Here is a 20,894-nt window from a genome sequence, read left to right as displayed (position 1 = left end):
CTGTCTTTTCTAGTAACACCTCTTTTGTAGCATGCATTTTTGTAATGCTCCTGCTATCTGGCTTGATTGCCACCTCTTTATATTAGCGCTTAACACCGTTGTCTCATATAACACACTACCCCTTAAGTGATATATGTTAACAAAGTATTACCACATTTATCAGAAACTCTGGGGCTTAGGTATGCTGCTTCTGCAAGCATTCAAGAAAGTGCTAGCCTGTGTTTTAATACTTGTGTCCAGGGACTTGCTATGAAGTGCAGCTTTAACACCAAAGTGGATAAGGCTGCTCTTGTTTTTTTTTCCATTTGTGGTTTGGGACCCCAAGAGATACATTTAATTAAGAGTATCCTGAGGGTTATCTTCTGCTTATCCCCCTGGACTAAAACCCATATGGTGAGTGTTAATTAGGTTGGCAAGCATTCGATTAAGCTACATTGCCAGTATTCTAAATTTATGACCGTCTGTATCTCTTAATGGCATTGTTAGGAAATGCCCTTAAGCTGTCTACTCCTGCAATCAAAGACACGATATCCTGTATCTGAAGGATGGCATCTCCTACAGCGTAGCGTTCCCAACTAGTATTAGAGGTCTTCGCTGTCTCAGAGAAGCATGCAGTTGTCTCAATTTCAGTATTGAGTTGGCAGGCATGCAAAATCATGAGTCAGGCCACCAATAATATAATGCTTTTGGTTTCGTGATTTGGCTCATATTGTGTATGTCCCCCACTCCTTTAGGCTATATTTGGATCACATTTTCAAGCTCTTCTCCGAAATAACAAATGCTAAGATTTTTTTTTTTAAAGCCCTGTAAAGCTAAGATTTGAAAGTAAACGATATGATTCCTAAAGCTGATGCCAAATACTTGGAGACTCAGGTAAAATGGCGAGCATTGGTAATGCTGCAGCCCCAAACATAAGTTGTAGCAATCTGCATTTCATTTACAAGTATCCTGTTAAAAAAGACAGTTCTTTGAATGCATATAGTACTTACAGTAGTAAACTAAATTCTGTCTTAACTTCTCTCAAGACATTTACGGCCAATTAAAGCTATACCAAGAGTATGGAGCAGGCCAGAATTCTATAGGTTTTGCCACAATCTTTTATTAAGTTTCATTTCCAAAGGTCTCACCTAGAAGACAAATAGAATTAAATAGACATGCAACATTGCTTATGAAAAATTAAGCAGTTATCCTTATGGTCCAATACTGTAAAGCTTGATTTATTTACACATTTTAACATGAACAAGAGAATATTGTAGGCAGATCATTTTGTACATTCAGCCAACACACGAGCTGTATTCCACAGCATAAAGTTACATGTAAGATACACACTGAGAACATCTTAAGTGCTCTGGTGCACTGAAAAGCGACACAGTGTGGAGGCAATAGATGTCAGTTCACATTTGATAAAGCAGCTAGGAGATAGAAAATCAAGGAGCTATTCTACCAGGTTAGTAAAGGAGACAGCAGCCAGTTGATCTCTGTGCATACTTTTTCAGCTCCTGATTCTGAAAAATGCTGCACATTTGGAAATCTAAGCATACTCGGCTGTTTACAGTGCACTGCCTCTCTCGGGATCAGCCCTGGATAAACTGAAGTTTTGACATATATGTTAAAGTGTGCTGTACACCAAGATTCTTTTTCACGCTGCAAGAAGGACTGGAATGTGGCATGGGGCTTTTCTCTTCATGTGCTGAAATAGCTGTAAATGTTTGCTGCAATCCCAGGCATGGCCATTGTCACCTCAGACTAACAAATATTCTGTAAAAAGTATAGATTTGAGGGTACCAATAGCTTCCTGTTTTCAGCTTGTAAGCTCTGAACTAGAAGGGAGGTAAGGAGTTTATTTCAATCCTGAGCTATACCCTCCCACTGTTAGAAAGAGTGCAGAAGTCCTACAGTCAAGTTTATTAAACAGATGTTTGGCTTCTAGGGCCCTGTTCATGCCTTCTCAGCACCAGAGATGGCAGCTGTAAGACTGTGCTGAAGAGCAGAAAAGAAAATCTTTTGGAAGCTTGGGAGAAAGAACAAGAAAGGGGGAAGCAGGTAAAACACAAAAACCCTCCACATTTTATAATTCAAGTATTGAACATAGGCAGCGAGCAGGAGCGAGGTGCAGTCTGGCAGTGCTACTACTGTGCTTTCAGTGGCTAACACAGACTGGCAAAAATGCAACCCTTACAACATCAGTGCATTGAGTTGAGACCTATAGGCCAAGGAACACGTCAGGCTCTACTGATGTGGCACAATGGAGTAATCAAAAATATTGTGATTTATGTGCTGTAGAAACAGACATCACCTCCCTTGGAGTCCTTTGTCAGGAAGTGTCCAAAAGCAAGTCTCACTGCAGGTAGAGGGAACTAAATAACTCTACTTAATAATGACAAACACACACAGACTGTGTAAATAAAACATGGTTATATAAAGCTTTGGAGCAAGGCTCTTGCCTTTAGAGTCTTTGAAAGAAAAGGGCCAAAACAGCACAATAATAGAAAAGCTCAGGTTATGGCTGGAGGAAACTTCACTCAGAGCAGAAGACAGCCACATGCTGACAACTGAGGGCTCTCTGGCAGAGAGGAAGGTCAGGCCAGGAGTCAGTCAGTGCTCCGGCTGTAGGCCTGCGGAGAATCCAGGCAGTATACTGCAAAAAAAATCACTGAATCAGGCCAGAGAGCAGCCCAAAAAAGACAAGTACAAGCAGGGGCTCCGCATCAGAGTAGCGCTCTCCCCCTGGCAAAGCACTCTGTCTCTCATGATGTCAGGCTCTATGATTAGGAGAAAAACCTAACCAGCCATTTACCAGCTACAAAGTCTGCACACCAGTCAACTGCAGTTTTTAAATACTACTGAGAAACTAAGAACTGGGAAAACTACATTCTGTTACACATAGGACCATCCTAATAATAGAAGTTAACAGCAAAACATTTAAGCCCTTCTGATTATTTTATACCACAGCAACAACTGTAATAATTAAACACGGAGAATATTGCCATGTAAAAAGTGGAATCTGTAGCTATGCATGGTTTAGCACAGCTTGTTTTAAAGCAGTATGTTTCTGTGGTTTCAGAACTAATAGGTCAAAACAGCTACTGCTATTGATTAAAAGGGAAGAGATAAGAAAAGCCAGCATTCTTGTACCCTTCCCATTCCGCCTCCCCTGTACTACTTTGTTTTGTATTGTTAATGAACAAAAGCTGCACATAAATTCACAAACAATTGATTACCAGGGATACAAAGCCAAAGGTAGTAAATCAGTGTCACTGCAACTCCAACAAGATTAATGTTCTGGCAGTATTAGTCCATTAACATTGTTATCTTACTTAAACACAAAAAGTATTGAGGGTAAAAGAAAAGCTGTTATTTCTTGAGGTTTCATAAGCTGTAGTGTACGGGATGCCACTGATAAGATCTGAATTGTCAGACATGCCAAGCTGGTGAAGAAACTTCACATATAGGTACACGTGCAGCCACTAGGCATCTACTCTTTGCAGGGGGGAAAGATTATAATTTTTCTAAGCTGCACAAAAATGCCAAAGCAATCTCAAGTATTTCCAGATTGAATTAGTATTCATAGCTGGCAAGGCAAACATATGCAAAAGAACAGTTCTGTTGTCATATACAATAGTAAGAATCTAGAATAACTATATACAAGTCAGTGGAGTTCTTGAGAATTTTTAGTAGTGGGAACAGAAACTGGCCATGAGTCAATTTAAAAACAAAAAATTAAAAAAAAAAATGCAGAAAGCCACTGTTGCAAGTCCAAGATCCTCCCAAACCCCTTGGTATCAGAGTAACCACTTAAAAATGCATGGAACACAAGCACTATTCATTTCAAACAAAGTCTTTTGAGGTCCTGGAGACACTCCACTACACATCCAGTCCAAGACACACCGAGTAGACTTAAAATTCTGTCTCCCAGCAAAACAACAGCTTTTAGAGAAGATGATGATATCAAAGTGCCAGTATAACTTGCATATGCCAATAAATGTTGTACTTTGTCCTTTTCACTTGACAAGTTTCCCCCCCTTGTGTCTATTCTCCCTTCGTATCAGCTTCTAGCTATCTCTTGGAAGCTGGAAAGATAAATATTATGAGTACACAATGCTCCATTACTCTTACAGTCCTCACTGAGTGCTGGACTATGCACACTTCTCTTTTCTTCTTAGGTCATTCACTACTAGTATCTCTTTTTGCCCCCTTTTTTTTTTTAAAAAAAAAAAGGGGGGGGACGACACCCCAGCCTACAACACCTAGACTGAGCTTTTTAACTAAGGAATGTCAACACCTTTAAGCATTTAAGACCACTAAACAAAGTTGGAAATCCTGCCTCAGCCAGAAAGAAAAGTGATAGAGAATTAGGACCTCATCAAGAACTACAAAAAATTCCCACCGGATACCGTTCACGTTACTATTCTCATTTCTTCTTGTTCTCATACTTTACAGTGTTCCCAGTGTACCATTTAATCCAGCTTGACGCTCCTGCTATGAAACCAGAGAACTGGCAAATAATCTTTGTTCTAAGCTGCCATATAATCCAGTGGTGCTATAAAAACAATTCACATTGTCAGTGCATATGTTCAACACTAGTCAGAGAACAGGTGTACAGGAAGTGCCCAAGATTCACGTTTTGAAGGAATAAAGTAGCTTGCTTACTCTAACCAATTATGCTGCTCTAAAGACACAGTAAGTTTCAGTATTCATGCTTGAAAACAATTACATTTTATTGCCATGTTAAGGTAGCTTGGTGATCACGCTAGAGACATGAGGATTTACAACTTTTCTGGTAATCCGTCACAGTCTCTATACATGAAAGATTAAATCCTGCCCTCCTCTCTCTGTGAGCAACTCCTGAAAACTTCCTATTTGGAGATAAACTCATTCCCAGCAGGACTAAAAATTGCACAGTCACTTCTCTACCCACAGCTCTGCGTTTTCACAGCATCTGCTATCTCATCGGTTTCATACTGCCACAATACTGCGCTCACCATTTCACACTTCCAGACAGCAGCCGTCAATGGAGAACTGTGAATTACTTCTTGCTAAGATGAATGCTTTCCACTCCACAACTATAGAGAGTTGTTGATTTTAATAATCAGCCTTGAAAGTTAAGTTTGAGACGAGCTTTAAACTATATCAAGGTTGGCTTTACACTTGCTTATATTTTAATAAGTAAATAAATAAAGGTCATACTTCTGACGATTCAAATCAGTTCCTTAAAGGTCACTCACTCCTTTTTGCTGTGCTCCAGCACCCGGTAGGGTGGAGCAGAAACTCCTTTGGAACCATGTTGCTCCTGCACGATCGGCAACGTAGCTGGAGTGTAAATTTCCGGCATGTTGTCATTGTTCTCTAGGGCACCGTAGGAAAAAGAAGCTTTGAGGTCAGGCTGAACTGCAATCCCTTTATCGTGCATGTTCTGCATGCCTGAAAAGAGCAAAGACAGAGATTAAATGCTTAGGAGCAAAGGTGCATTCTTCCTGCACTCTGGTAACTCAGCAAATTATAAAGTCTCAGTGTTTGTGATATGCGGCTCATCAGTTCCTGGAGTGTTAAATGAAAGACATAATATTTTTCTGCTTAGCTCTAAAGCAACTAATGGAGAAATAAGCGTCAAGTGAATGAGGGATGGCAGTCAGTTATTTATCAAGTGCTGCATATCATTTATACAGCTCACCAGAAAGAGAGTTTAGCTGCACTTCCCAAAAGAAATTTCTGCTCTCCCTGGCCTCTACCTCTTGCAACATACCTCAGCCTTCCCCAATAATCAGTTCTTCCTGCTGGATGAAGACCAAGCCCAGTCCCAAGCATATGCTCAAACTAGTTCATCCTTCCAGATAGCAACCAACTGGACAAGGCTGTTCTGACAAAATATGACACCCCCCCTTGGTGTCAGAGGACCCAGCATAAGTGGCACCCAAGTAGCACATCACCTCTTCTCTGCTCCATGCAAAACATGCACATACTCCTCACAAGGTGCAAACAATCCAGAGAAGGAAAAACTAGAAAACAACACAGCCACCGGATATATCCGGATACTTAATAGAGCCTAAAGCTTGAGCTTTCACTGTGAAGCCCAATACTTAAAAGAGAAAGACTGATAAACCACTGTATTTTTACTGTTACCTGGCATAGCATCCATTGATATGTAAGGTTCAAATGGTACAGATTTCTTCCTATTTCTCGTGATCAGGAAGACACCTAGAAATGCTATGAGGCACCTGAGAGAGAAGACAAGAGCTGCTGAGATAACTGTGAAAAGGGAGAGGAGGTAATATTGCATGTTGCTTCTTCTGAGTGCCTATCATGTAGCACCATAAAGAATTCAGAACTGGAAGTGAAAGAACTGCGAAGAATTACAGGGAGCTGTCTCAGCTGAATAACCCTCTTCAACAGTACTGAAATCCACCTAGCAATCAGAACAATTTCACCTTTTCTTTATCAAAACGCAGGGAAAAGTTTTCATGTTAATTATTTAATTAACCTTGACTAACTAAAGGGGGAAGAAACCATATCAAAATTTGGTTTTCTTTGATGAAATTCCAGGATTTAGCAGCCTGACCTTTGAAAAGTTTCCCATAGGTAAACACACTAACAACTGTCGATCTTGATTTTTACAGCATGTTGACAGAGAAAGGCGCAGTTCATAACATTAATCTCCCAATTGTTTTTTTTCTGTACTAATCTGAAAGACATTTCAGAATGTCCCCTGATTATGAAGGGCTAATCACATTAAGACATGTACTAGAACTAAATACTGAGTTACACATCAAATGTTTTACTGATTGTATCTGCATTGTGTGAGGGCCCACGCCCTAAGAAAGAGGACTCCAGAAGTCCAGTCACAGTTCAGTGAAGGCTGGGTGCAAAACCTGAAACAGATTCCCTAGAGATGGCTTCTTTTGGTTATTCTGCATTTCTTCTAGATTCATGAGCAGGTAGCTTGAAAAACAGCCCATTTGCTTCAACATCCAAGCTGATTTCCAGTACAGTAAGGGATTAAGTGTTTAATGTTGTATAATTATGCATAACCTAGTGTTATACAATTTCTCTAGAGCATCCATCATCACTCAGACAAGATACTGAGCTCTATGGGCCTTTGTCTGCTCTAACAGAGAAAGTGCTTTCAGTTTCTCCTCCTCTCCAAGACAGTACGTACTGCCAATATATACATATTTTAAAAATTTTAGTCATATGAAGAAATAGTTCCCAGTTTTCTATCAAAGAAACTTTAAACACTTACCCAAGCGCAAACATACATATATGGAGAACATCTTCACCGGTGAAGTCCAAGTAAAAAGTTGCTCCTTTAAAAGGAAATAATTCATGACATCTTTCTTCCAGCTTACATGAGCAACTAGTGCTACATCTCCAGCACTAGTCCCTCCAGAAACCAAATCATGCAAGATTCCTATTTTTGTAGTCAGCACCTTTTTTTTTTATGATCTTAAAATAGAAAAAGGTGGCCTGATTTCCACTTTACACAATTTATTGACAAATCTTTTAGAATTTCACTACCAAAATAATTATACTGGTGTAACTAACATAGATGCAAGTAAATCTACACAGCAGGACAGCAACTAGTACAAATCTTTCCATATTGGGGTAGGGGGCCACAGAGGAAACATTGCTGGTACTATTGCACGTCACTGTGCTAATAAAGCCTGAGACAAATTCTGACCATACAGCAGTGGTCACCACATAAACAAGAGAGACTGTATTTCTGAAGTCTGAATGACAAACCAAGTTGGATCTCTCTAACTACAACAGGATACAAACTCTTGACCCCAAACAAGTATATACAGTTCAAACCTATAAGATGACAAGAGTCCTTGGTGTCCTGGATGTCAACAGGACACCCATTCTGGCTCCTACTCTTTACATTGCTAATTGAAGTGAATAAGCTGATGAATCGGAGAGCAGCATATGGCTTGGAATATGACAGGAAATAAACATGAGCCAAAGAGTAGGCCATACTCTCTCATGACATTGAAGAAGAGCATTAAAAGGCAATGTGTAATTTACACATATTACACACATGGAAAGCTATAGCCCTTATACACCTGGAAGAGCATTACACAGATAGTATCCATCACTGTCAAGCAGATGCACTTTCTCCATTGTTGGGGTTTTGGTTTTTTTGTTTGTTTGTTTTCCCCAATTTTGCTCATATGTCTAAGTGAGGAGAACAAAACCTTAAAAAGGCTGCTTGTCGGGTTTGAAGCCTAAAGGGATTTGAAATGCTCATCTTTGTTCACGCAGACAAAGCTTTTCCTACGTGGGTAAGGGCTGAAATGGGAGTAAACTGTTCAGAAAGAAAAATGCCTATAAAGCTGTGAGCAGCTGCATTCTAGATACAATGCAAGCAAGACTATCAGGAAGAGAATTGTAACACCTTTGTACAGAGGAAGCAAGTATGCTTATACACTGTATCACATACATTTTAACAAAATCTAGATAAAATTACACAAGGAGAACTTTCAGCTGTCTATTCAAGTTGCACATCTAAGAGCATACATCACCCTCTTCTACACGCTAGTATGGTATGAGTAACAGTCTCAAACATAAGCTCCCATGCACTTTAAACAAAATGACAGAACTTAACAGAAAATTTTAACAGAGTCTAATGGGATAATTCACATTTTTGGAAAGAAAAAAGAAACAAAGTCAGCCGCAGAAGAAAGATGACAAGAAAATACAAGTCATCATCTGGCTGAGTATTCACCTTCCCCATCTGTAAGTGAGGATTATTTTCCCAAATCTTCTGCCCTTCTAGAAAGGACCAACACACTGTTTTGTGCACTGTTACCTGCTGTGATTGCTACTGTTGTGGACAGGATATAGCCGATGCTGGCAATCTGAGATGAGTCATACAGTTGTGAGGCTTGAGCTAAAAATCTGCAATACAATGACAGACAACAGGGGTTGATTTGGGAAGGATACTCAATTGTATAGCGGTTATCATGGACTAGCATAGGTCTCTTTCTTTTTGGAAACACCTTTCAAAAGTGATGCATAAATTTAAGAAACTTTATTCTTTTTCTCACTAAACCTGCAGCAGCATCCCTAGGATTTAATAAAAATGATAGAAGAGTAAGCGTTATGGCTGTACTGACTAAAGGCAGTGAAATTGCTGCCACTGACCTTAGGGCCAGAATGTCGCTCACATTTTGAATAGCTTTTTATCCCTGCTGCTACTGGCTTTTTTATGTTATTACAGGTACAGAGGAAAAAAAAGACATATCATCAACACTGATTCTGCACTTTCATTTTAGCCAGCGCACAGATACTGTATTCGATTTGCCACCATTTCATTCCTAACATTGTTTTGCAAATACTTAAATGATGTATAAATTTGGAATTAAAACTACTTGGCACTACATGGAAAAGCAAAGAACACCACTATCCCAGGCTCCTATGACATGTGTTTGAGGACAGGTCACAGAATAGAATGGATAGGTCTCCTAAAATATAATCAGCATTCTTGGAATGGGTAACAAACAGCCCACTAATTACTGATCCACTGAAACCAGCACAGTTATAGTCAAAAAGAGAGTGAATGTCTTACGTTGCTTGAAAGATCGCTGTAGCAATCATGCACACCAACATGATATAAAATATAGGGTAGTCGAGTTGTAAGTTTCCTTGTATCGAGACAACAATCATGCCTGCCACAGCCTTCACAGTCACAACAGTCATGGAACCTGTGAATGTTTACCAAGACTCAGCTGAAGCACTGGTATGTGTTCAATGGGACAGGAATGCTGCATATCCACTCTATACATGACAGGCAGCTGCAAACAAAACCAAGATCTGCAAGAACTTGAACCCTCCTTTTACCAGGCCAAACAAGGGATGCAAACTGCCTAGTTTATTGCGAACTCTGCCAGTTTTATTACCAACAACTTCAACACAGTGACCTTCAATAAATCACTTAACTTTTCTGTATCACGGTTCCTTTGTCTACAGGACTGAGAGCATTTACTGCTTTTTTTAAGTGCTTAAACAGTGTTGTGCAATCACACGATGGAAGGATATACAAATTTTAATTTCTGATGCCATATAGGCTTGGTTAATAAAGCTAAAGAAGTTTTCAAAACAAGAATCAAAACGAGCCTACTTCCTTTCCATTTCTTGAAAGTGCACAAGTCGGGGCCATTCAGAATTAGGATAGATGCTTTTTCTATAATTCATGCAGCCTCTGAGGCATCAGTTACTGAAATCCAGCCCCAAACAGTTAAAAAAAAGAAAAAAAAAGACGACACTGCAGTAAGTGAAGCTGCATAAATAGCAAAAATAGAGAACTGTGACATAGATTCAACAGCATGTCAGACTGCGTCACTGCCTTGCTATTATTCACCCTTTTTAAAGTTTAATTGATCACAGTTTCTTAAAAAGCAGATTAATGTGGAGAAAGGTACAAGTGAAATACCGGCCTTTTCAAAGTCACTGTAAGATCCACTGTAGGCTATAAGGATTTCAAAAACATCATTTGACCCCGTGCCCAGAGGCTCTCCCAATTTAAATAGGGACATACTGGCATGGCAGAGTATTTATCATTTCTTTAGCCACAGAGCAAATCTTCCCAGAGCCAAGAAGATTCTTGTAGGTCAAATCCTCTGTTTCATCCACTGAATCAGCCTTCCTCATCCACTGAGCAGATAAAATATCATACCATGCTTTGCATGCACAGATTAAAATTACAAACACTAATAAATAACTTGTGCTTTCTGTATTTGGCATATTATTCATTCTTATGGGAAATAAGTCTTAATTGTTCAAAGGTCATTTGCAAAGATCCTAAACATCACTGCAAGACACTAGCTTCATCTAATTAGTGGTAGCATTTCTGGAGTAAATTGGTGCATTTTATGACATTAATTAGGTCAATATAATTCCCTACATGCCATAGATGCTTAGAAGATCTTACAAGTCCATATCAACTTACCCAGCAAGGCTACTAGCAGAAGAATAACAACAATGTAGTTTGCATTTTTCTCCTTGTAAAAATAGAGTAGCAGGCAGAACATAACAATCTCCACAAGCTACAAAAGATAGAAATGAGAATATTAAAAAGTGTGGGATATATGGGGTTGGCAGTAAACAGGATTCTGAGGCAGTCAAACATTAGACTTACACAATAGGGCAAATCAAAGGAAAATGAGGATCCCACAAAATTATAGATCAAATTTAGCATGATCTTAGATTCTAATTAGATGAGATATTCAATAGCCTCTTGCAGAACAGTAAACATGGGACACTTTTGATATTATATTCATGGTAAAGCAGCAGATCAAATAATCCTGACTGAATATTCGCATCGGAGATCTCAGCCTACTTTCTGTAATGAGGTTCTTTAAGTGATCCCTGGAGCACACATCTTATTTAATGGCCACACTTATCTCCATTAAAAAACGATAGATTTCATAAGATTTTCAATGAGAGATTGATGGCTCCAGAGAAAGTCAGTGTAGAAAAAGCCCAGATGCAAGCACAGTATTTGGACACCTCTGGAACAGTTGCTCTCAGCTGCCATCAGCACTACTGCCACAGGCTGAAGCCAACAGGTCAGGGAGAGAGCAAGCTATTTTAAAACTTTTCAGTTAAAGGTATATAAGTCCTAACAGAATAATACAGAGAAAGAATAGGAGGGTTCCAAACTGTGCATGCAGGTGTCCACAGGCAATGTAGAACTGATACCGGGAAAAGCTGGCATAGGTTCATTAGCAAGTGCAAGGAATATTGCTAGTAACCATAAGGAAAAATAATGCTTGAAATTAAACTCCCAATCAGGCATATAGCAGAAAACTGTCCCACATTTTATGGGCCATCTTACCATATACAACAGAAATGGCCAGCTCACTAAATGCCTAGTGATATTTTCTCCTGTCATCTTCTCATGACTATTAGGTCCAAATGTTATCAGCAGATAAGTTCCAACAATTGCCAAACCACAGCCTACAAAGGACAAAACATAGCGCCCTTCGGCAACCAAAGGGGGAAAAAAGAAAAAAAAAAAAAAAAAAAGAGGACAAAGTTAGTGGGTTAGTGTGGATGCATGGAATTAATAGCGCACATGCACAGCAACCATTAATGACATCATGCACATTCCTCTGGATGACTCATTCCTCTGCCCTTCATGTCCCACTTTCAAAATATTAGAACCAAAAAAACCCTAGGCAATGTGTGTTCTGTGAATTGAGAAAAAAAGCTCATACCAGGTAACATCTGCTAAACAAATAGGAGCTACGAGATCTGTATCTGGGGCTTATCCTGCCTGGCACTGCCCACAGCCCATGTTCTAGGAAATGGAAGAATGAATGCCCCAGTTCTGCAAACACTTGCACATGTATGAAATTCAGCTGATTAAGTTGTGCCTACACTATTGCAGAGTCAAGGCCCTAGGCTGCAGCTTCATCCCAGAGAACCATGATTCTCAAATCCTGCAAACAAACACCATTTCCATGTATTTCTAAAATCTGTGAGCTTCAGATGATTTGGCACAAGTCAGAAAAAAACAAAAAACAAAAATCCATTTTTAACAAACAGTGGATGAGATGACACATTTCTTCGAAGAGGTAGTATAGCTAATGGAGATCTTGCCATCCCTCTAATTATGATTCTTGAGAGGCCATGCTCTGTGTTGAATGGCTTGTAAACAGAGGAAAAATGAAAAGGAACTGTGGAACTTACTCAAAAAATCCTTGGGCTTCCATTTTTCTTTAATAAATATAATTCCTATGATTGCACTAGCTGTAAAAAAAGGAGAGAGAAACAGTGAGTTATGTATCGGTCCAATGATCAGCAATTTCACACTGGAACGCTCTCAGACTTGTATGGCTGTTGTCTCTTTCCCCCTTACCTATAACAGACACTGCACTGAGTGGCACAATCAGTGAAAGAGGAGCAAATGCATAAGAGGAAAACACTCCCAGTTCTCCCAGCACCAGCAGAAACAGTCCACACCACCATGTCTTGGTTTTGAAGTAGGCTCGGGGGTCTTTGGAGCCTGCCAGACGGATGTGGCTGTATTTCTAGAAGAGAAAATAAAGGCAAAGAAGCTTTGCCATGCTTGATGCTTTTTAATGTGGGATGAATATTTGCTTCATGATACTCACCTGGAGGTTGAGTGCAATACTGATAACAAGATGCCCAAAAATAGCTAGTAATGCACCAATCAAGTTCTCCTGTAAAAACAAAGTAAACACACAGATATTAAATTAGCCACTGGACGCTGAAGGAAGTTGGAGCTTTTTGCACAACCTGGAAGAGAGCAGACTTTTAAAACAGTCCCTAGATCACCTGTCAATAAAATCTCTGTTTATCTTCCTCCCTTTCTACACGATCTAGGGCAATTCAGGTAAATTCCCTGTGGCTATGTTCCAAATCTGTGAAACTCCAGTGAAAGATAACCCTTCCTTAACAGACACTTTCTACAAGAGACTTAAAGTAGTGTGCATATATTTGCATTCTTTGCAGTTTCTCAGAGGAGAAGAAGATAAATCTAAACACAACGATCCATTCACTCATTCTTCCCTTTGAAAAACTCTTTTCATGAGGATGTTTGTTGCCCTGGAATTCAACAGAGTATAGATCAGGAACCTCTGCATTCTGCAGGTCACATTCTGCTCTTTTCCACTTATAACGTCTGCTGGTTCAGTAGGTAATTTAGCCCATTTGATGGGGCAGCCCAATTATCATAGATTCTATGCTGCTTTTTATACAAACCAGTTATTCCAAAGTAATAGGCAACTGGTAGCAGCTCCTAGCAAGCTCCCAACCCCTTCTACATTAGCATTCACAGCTCAGCAATAATTCTCACGGTCTAAAGACAGAATTTGAAATAAAAAAGGATGTAAAGCAGGCTGAGTCACAAAGGAAATGTACATTAGGAGTGAACAGAAGAGCCTGAGGCTAAGCCAGGCCATTTAGCATGTGTGTTCTTCCAACAACTGTCTAAATCTCATTAGATGTCATTAGCACTTTCCATTTCAGTCCTGGTCTCCAAGATACAGTCTAGTACTTACTTTGATTGATTTGGGATAACTGAGCTCACATTCGTATTCCTCCCTTACCAGTAAATATACTGTCCTTGATTTTCTCATACATAGTAAGACAAGGACTTTAAGATTTCAAGTTCTTATCAGTGGAACAAAAATCTCTTTATCAGGATGTATGAAAATAAGATTCACCCAAGCAGCTTCATTCAAAAACACCTGAAAGATCTTCCCACAACAGACAGTAAAGTTGGCAGAAAAATGCACTGTGTGATTGTCCTGGTTTCAGCTGGGATAGAGTTAACTGTCTTCCTAGTAGCTGGTACAGTGCTATGTTTTGAGTTCAGTATGTGAAGAATGTTGATAACACTGATGTTTTCAGTTGTTGCTCAGTAGTGTTTAGACTATAGTCAAGGATTTTTCAGTTTCTCATGCCCAGCCAGGGCACCTGACCCAAACTGGCCAACAGTGTATTCCATACCATGTGACGTCCCATCTACTTTAGGAACTGGGAAATGGGGGGCAGGGATTCGCTGCTGGGGGACTGGCTGGGTGTCAGTCAGCGGGTGGTGAGCAATTGCCCTGCGCATCATTTGTGCGTTCCAATCCTTTTATTACTACTGTTGGCATTTTATTAGTGTTATCATTATCATTATTAGTTTCTTCTTTTCTGTTCTATTAAACCGTTCTTATCTCAACCCACGAGTTTTACTTCTTTTCCCGATTTTCTCCCCCATGCCACTGGATGGGGGGGAGTGAGTGAGCGGCTGCGTGGTGCTTAGTTGCTGGCTGGGGTTAAACCACGACAGTGATCACAGATGTAGCCAGAGAAGCTCAGCACAGTTTACTGGTTCAGCAACTGGACTTCAGTTTAGAAGACATGGAGGAGACGGTGCCTCAGCTGAAAAGCCCCTAAGAGCAGAGCAGGTTTGGGATTGGCTTCTGGACTGTGAAAGCCTGCAAGCCAACATCAGTCTGGTCAACTTTTATAACACACCTAGGACTGTGTTCTTAGCAAAGTACTTTTTCCAGTGAAAAAAAAGAAACCTTCTTGCTGCGATTCAGCACCTTCAGAATCAGGGATTCAGATGAAATTGATTTGGGAACAGCTCCATTCCCAGCTGCAAAATAAAGAGGAACTACAGCAACATGTCCCATCTCAGCTGCAGGCTCCCTGCATGCCTGTGGGCTGACCCACCTGAAATTCAAGTACTTGAATATACAGCAGACTGGAACATCTGATCTCATTTACTGATGTATGGGTTAGCCTGAAAAGGCACCTAGCAGAATTTATTGCACTTAACCACCTTTAGACATCCACATTTTAACTGCCAGTCCTTTCTTCACTTTATCTAGCTCTTCAAGACACAGATTTTCTCTTTCTTTCTCTCACTGCTTATATACACAGCATATAACACACTGTGCATGGCTAAATACAAAGATAGTGCACTTTCTGAAAAAAAAAAAGCAAAAAAAAAGCAAAATACAGTGGCATTATCAGCTTACTTGAATAGTTAGGACCTTCTAGGGATAGACTGGGGTAGAAATCTGACCTTGTAAGAAAAGGAGTCAGTGTGTGGCTGCACAGAAACCGCTGCTGTGGCCAACGGGAGTTGCTGAAGTTGTAGATTTGGACTGTTGCCTCCTTCCATTTTGGTTGATTGGGGTGTTTGCTTTTCAGCCTCTCTGATGCTGGAACTTCTCTTTAAAGAAGAGATTTGGACCCTGCTGGAACCACCTTATCTGTAACTTGGTACCACTTCTTCCCATACATCCTGTTTTCTTGGACAAGCAACAATTAGTTCAGTGAAGCACAAAAAATTCTCTGTAGCCTGTCTGCTGCTTTTCTTCCCCCACCAGGCTACACTGAGATAGGGTAGGCACTGTAGGCAGAACTGTAGATAAGCCAATATTTCCAGCCAGTCAGTGGGGCAGCAAGGTTATATTCCTCCAAGGTGACACTAAGGAAAAAAAAAAAAAAAAAAAGAAAAAGAAAAAACAAAGGAGAATTAGGTCACATGAACTCAATGGTCCAAAACCTGCAATGAAATCCTGCTGAAGGACAGGCCACAGAAAACCCCCTGGAATCAAACTAACAGCTGCACATATCAGCAGAGAAAGCAGATTTTAAATGCCTTCTTACAAAGTCTCAAACACAGAAATCGCACAGACTTTGCTTTACAAGAGCTCGCAAACTGGCCTGGCCCCAAGGGTGACATATTCAGCTGGTATTTAACATCAGGCCTTGCCATTTGGAAAGCTCTTATCAAAAAGCCTCTGAAGTCCTCCAAGCCCTGCTTTTCATTTCTCTACTGCCTGCGTACCTCTGTTGTTTGTTCAGGAAGCAGCATTACATTAGTCACGCCATCCCCATGTGCTGGGGATGACAGTGCTGCTCTTCATCCAAACAGAGGTCATTTCAGTGTAATTGCTGTGAGCAGAGTTTGGAGGCTAAATTCCTTAGAGCCAGACTCATTGCAGGTATCTGGAAAGCACGCACACACCAAGCTTGTCTGAGGTCCCTGCACACTGCGATGGCTCCTTTCACCAAAGGCCTCAAGGAGCATCAGCATCATCTCCTGGTTTGTATGGAGGGGGATACTGGAGTATGGACATTGCAGGGGTGTGATCCTCACAGGTGACATGTCCTTCAAAGACTACCTGAAATGGTGCAGGCTGAGCATCCCTTAGACCCTGGACAATTGGCCTGCGGTCACATCCTGAGGTAGCAAGACCCATCCCACGCTCAGGCTACGAACCGCAAGCTCTCTTGGCCAACCCTGGCCTGCAAGGGATTACTTTAACTCACGGGTTGTCCCAGCATCTCCAGCGTGGGGGGGACAGGGGTAGCACAACCGCCTAGCCACGAAAAGCTAAAAACACCCCTTTGTGAGGGGAGGTGGGGGGCAAAGCCCCCTCCGACCATGAGGAAACCCTGCCTGGGCAGAGCAGAGCCTGGCTGAGGGCAGGGGTTGCCCCCAGCATCACCCTCGGGGGCTCAAGCCGCCCTCCCCAACCGAGACCCGCAACCAGACCCCAAGGGCGGTTTGTTCCCGACCCAAACTCCCACACAACCCCGCCGGGAAAACCCGCATGGGCGAGGGGACAGAGCCGACCTGTCCCAGCGGTCCCGAACACTCACCTGCTCCCTCAGGGAGCGACCCCCGCACTCCACCCCCACGGCCCCGGGGCCTTCAGCCCCCAACTTCTGTTCCCGGCCAGGAACCGCGTTCCGTTCCTACCCGGCCCCTCCGATTTGCCGCCAGCCCTGTCAGTCCCGGGCCGGGCTCCGGTTGTCGGCGGGGATTGGCTGCCGGGCCGGGGGGTCGGGCTTTAGCCCAGCCTATGGGCCGAGCCCGTCTGAGGCGCAGGGCTCTGAGGAGGCGGGCGGGAGGAAGGAACCGGGTTTCGCCGTTCGTTTCGGGCGGGGCGGCGGCGCCAGCGCCCTGCTGCGGGACGGGCCCCGCAGGCCCCTCCCGGAGCCCCCGGCCCAGGGACAACCGCGGCAGCCCACCTTCACCCGGCGGGGTCCGTCCGTTCCCCCGTCTTGGGGGGGCAGCAGCAGCTCCAGCCGCCAGAGCCGCCTTAAGGCGCATGCGCAACAAGGTTCCCCCTCCCCGAGCCACCTTACGCATGCTCAACCCGGCGGACGGCGGCGGCTCTGAAAGTTCGCCTGTGATTGGGCGCCTGCCGGAGGGCCCAAAAGTAACAGGCGCAGTGATTGGAGGAGAGCTAGGCGGGCCGTTGTCTCGGCAACCAGGTGTACGCGTTCCCTCGGCCGCCGGTACCGCCGAGGGCCGGAGCGTCCCGAGACGCACCGGCAGGTACCGGCCGCACCGCGCCGCCTCACCTGGAGCGGGGAGGTGTGTGTGGAGGGGGCACCCCCGGCGCGCACCGCACTGCCTCACCCGCTCGGGTACCCGCCATTCCCAGCGTACACCGCGCTACCTGACGGGGAGGACTGACGCCATTCCCGACATGCACCGCGCCACACCGGGCCGGGGCGGGGCAGTGACGTTGCTTCCTGTAGTTCGAGGAGGGGTCTTTCCTCAGGCCGCTTCCCGCCTTCCCCCTCCTCTTCCTCCCCCCAACGATCGGCCTGTACCCAGGCAGCAGTCGCTGCAGCGGTTGGTTGAACGGCGAAAACAAAGGTTATGGCTGACCCGTTACCTCACTGTAGAAAACCAACCCAGTCCTTCCAGCCTCAGCCCGTCTGCTGCACGTTCATGTTCGTGACGGGTTTGTTTCAGAAACAAAATGGCGGCGCTACGCAGAGTTGTTCCATTGGAAGTGGGGTAGCTCGGTAACACGCATACCTGCCTTTCCGCAGGCACTCGTGGATGCTCTGAAGGAGCACGAGGTACATCGAGCAGAAAAGCACCCCTCGGTACTGTGTAGTGAACAGGAACATTGAGCAGAAGAGCACCACTCGGTACCATGTAGTGAACAGGAACAGCGCTTGCAACAATCATTTTGCAGCTGAAGAAGGAAAACCCCAACCATGCAAGGGTTTTTCTGTCAGAGCACAGCAAGGATTCATTAATGAAATGAAGAGGAAGTGGCATCTGAAACAGTTTATACCTGCAGCTGGTTGGAGGTGTTTCAGGTCCAAAATTGCTCTCCTTGGGGATGAACCAGCACAAGGGAATAAGTGCTATCAAAATCATAATCTTGTTGCTGTGTGTTTTGCAAGACAGTGGAAAGTTTGCTCTTTGCTCCTTGCTCCCTTGAGGCACTGACCAACTCCTTGTCCTGTACAACCACCCTTGTAAGAGCCCTGTCTAGCAATTACTCAGACCTCTTCCCTACACCAACCTTCCCTCTCAGTGCAGAGCTCATCTTAAGATCTGTACTATCCTTGGTCAGAAGCACACTTATATTTTCATGCAGCTTAAGCTTTCCTAACGCAACACTATTGCCAGTGCAGCTCTGTGACTGGTAGTCGTAACACCAGAGCTTGTTTAAATGAGGTATCAGTGTTCTTGTCACTGTATGTCTATGAGAGACTATGCAATTTGAAAACCTGTAGTAGCTTTCACCTCACCATCTCTTGGCAGTCAAGAGCACTGCCAAGGCAAGGCTTTGGATTCCAGGCCTGCAAAGCGCAGCGCTTTTTGGGTGGCAAGGGGAAGCTTAGTGTCCAAGTTTGGCAGGAGCTGGGGCGCTCAGCACCTTTCCTCAGATTTTCGGTTTAGAGAGGGTCAGCCCCGTGAAGTGAGTTAAGATGCCTGACTCAGTAAATGAGGACAACCTGCAAAAGTGATGTAACAGCACTGAGTCACCCTTAAAGCCCATTCAGCAACAGTAGTGCTTCAAAGTGCTTTTTTTCCCTTTGCTTCTTAAATAAAACAGGGAAATTAAATGCAGAAATGACTGCTGATTTCTTGACTTGAATACTGCATTAATGTTAGATTTGCCTTTATCTTACACATCCTATTTAAAATGAAAGCTGGCATTGTAGTTAGGTTTCCTGTATCTCCATATTCAGAATGTCATTGGCTGTTCCTTTTAGGTGTCAAGATTTCCTCCAGTCCTTATAAATACCATTAGAAATGAATCTCAAACTCAGGGGAGAAAAGGGATTTAATTCTCAAAGAGATTTCAGTATAAGCAAGTAAGTAACAAAAATGTTTGAAGTTTATGTCTTTGTTTTGAATTTTTTTGCAACTCATAATTATCCTGTTTTGTAACAAGAATAGCAACTAAGTTTAGATCAAGGCTGTTAAATTAACTTTGTAATCACAACTGATAACAGGATGAGAAAAATGGTAATGCAATATTATTGGTTTAAACCTTGAAATTACTCCACATACAGTACCTTCGTCTGTACCATCTGCCCATCTCTCACCCACCCAGGTTTGGCCCTGGTCCCATTGCCAATCTTCTTGAGCTCTCTAGGACATATACATATACGTTGCGTTTCTTCTGAAATTCAGGACCAAATTCAAAGAAATCAGTGGAGTTAACGCTTGTGTAATGATAGCACAAGATGACCCCTCCTATCTTTTGCTATTTTTCACCCTGATCCTTTCCCGATTTGTAGGAATTACATTGGTACATCTGTTATCTGGCCAGCAGAGGGAAGCAGAAAGATATTTTAAAACCATACTGTTTCCCAGCCTGCCCTCTGCCGGGTTTCTTTTCAAGTCCAGCCAACACTCACAGGTGCCGAGGGCCTCCTGGGCTTTCTGGATCCAGCTTTCAAGCTACTTCCTCTGCTGGTGGAAGGAGGATGCCCCTGGCCCCTGCTGGCAGTCTCCTGGTGACTACGTGGTAACCCCACAACTCTGAAAATTAAGTATATTAAGAATTTCTGAAACTTTGTGTACTGGGTATGTAAAGTAGGTAAATCAAGGAAGTATTTGGCATCCTCCCTCTTTCTTCTTCTGCCTTTGGCATCTTCTCTTTCTTCTCCTTCCTTTGATCTCTTCCTCCTTGCTTGTCTCTCCCATCTCAGTGATATCAGGAGTGTATTATCTCAGGATTGAATAACAGCAATCAAGGACGTAAAGGACAAAAGATGAGGGAAAATGATCAAGGTAGAGGAGTTGCTTAAATACCTTCTATAGGCGCCATCAGTCTGTCTGGTCAGCTTCCAGGAGTTCCAGATGACCTGATGCTAAGTTCTGACTAAAAGAGAAGAGGCAGAGTCTTAAGGTAGCTTCACAAAGCACTCCCTTCCCTTTGAGAATTTCCTGCTTGAAGGGCAGAGCGGGCAGGAAGCCAAACCACAAGCTACACAAGGGCTTGGCTGATTCTTTCTTAAGCTTTATCCCTAGAGAAAAGTTGCTGCACCAGGTAGGGGAGGGGAAGCATTAGATCCATTAACGCTAGACCATTTGGGGGTTGCTGACTTAGTTTCCTCCACCAAAAGCAGTTGACTGTGTCCTTTTCAGCACAAGC

At 42.8% G+C, this 20,894-nt stretch overlaps 1 protein-coding gene across 3 annotated transcripts; it reads right to left on the bottom strand.

The window, feature by feature from the left end:
- Positions 1-1,196: 1,196 nt before the first annotated feature.
- NIPAL3 (NIPA-like domain containing 3) lies at positions 1,197-17,931 on the bottom strand. Of its 3 annotated transcripts, none has more exons than XM_010576102.1 (13): positions 17,842-17,931; positions 15,545-15,952; positions 13,113-13,181; positions 12,857-13,028; positions 12,688-12,747; positions 11,831-11,976; positions 10,943-11,039; positions 9,563-9,698; positions 8,804-8,892; positions 7,238-7,301; positions 6,121-6,215; positions 5,226-5,421; positions 1,197-2,638 (listed from the first exon to the last, which is right to left on the bottom strand). In XM_010576102.1, the coding sequence occupies exons 2-13, from the start codon at positions 15,641-15,643 to the stop codon at positions 2,596-2,598; spliced, it is 1,266 nt and encodes a 421-aa protein (XP_010574404.1). In that variant the 5' UTR covers positions 15,644-15,952; positions 17,842-17,931; the 3' UTR covers positions 1,197-2,595. The 3 variants fall into 3 exon arrangements, with proteins under 3 accessions (XP_010574404.1, XP_010574403.1, XP_010574405.1); XM_010576101.1 differs by lacking the exon at positions 17,842-17,931 and adding an exon at positions 17,134-17,397; XM_010576103.1 differs by lacking the exons at positions 1,197-2,638; positions 17,842-17,931 and adding an exon at positions 17,134-17,397 and having other exon boundaries at positions 4,207-5,421.
- Between the last annotated feature and the right edge of the window lie 2,963 nt (positions 17,932-20,894).

Source organism: Haliaeetus leucocephalus, unplaced genomic scaffold (assembly GCF_000737465.1).
Source record: "Haliaeetus leucocephalus isolate CR32 unplaced genomic scaffold, Haliaeetus_leucocephalus-4.0 Scaffold517, whole genome shotgun sequence".
Classification (NCBI taxonomy): domain Eukaryota; kingdom Metazoa; phylum Chordata; class Aves; order Accipitriformes; family Accipitridae; genus Haliaeetus; species Haliaeetus leucocephalus.
The sequence above is the reverse complement of the archived record's forward strand: the minus strand, read 5'-3'. Positions and strand labels throughout refer to the sequence as shown.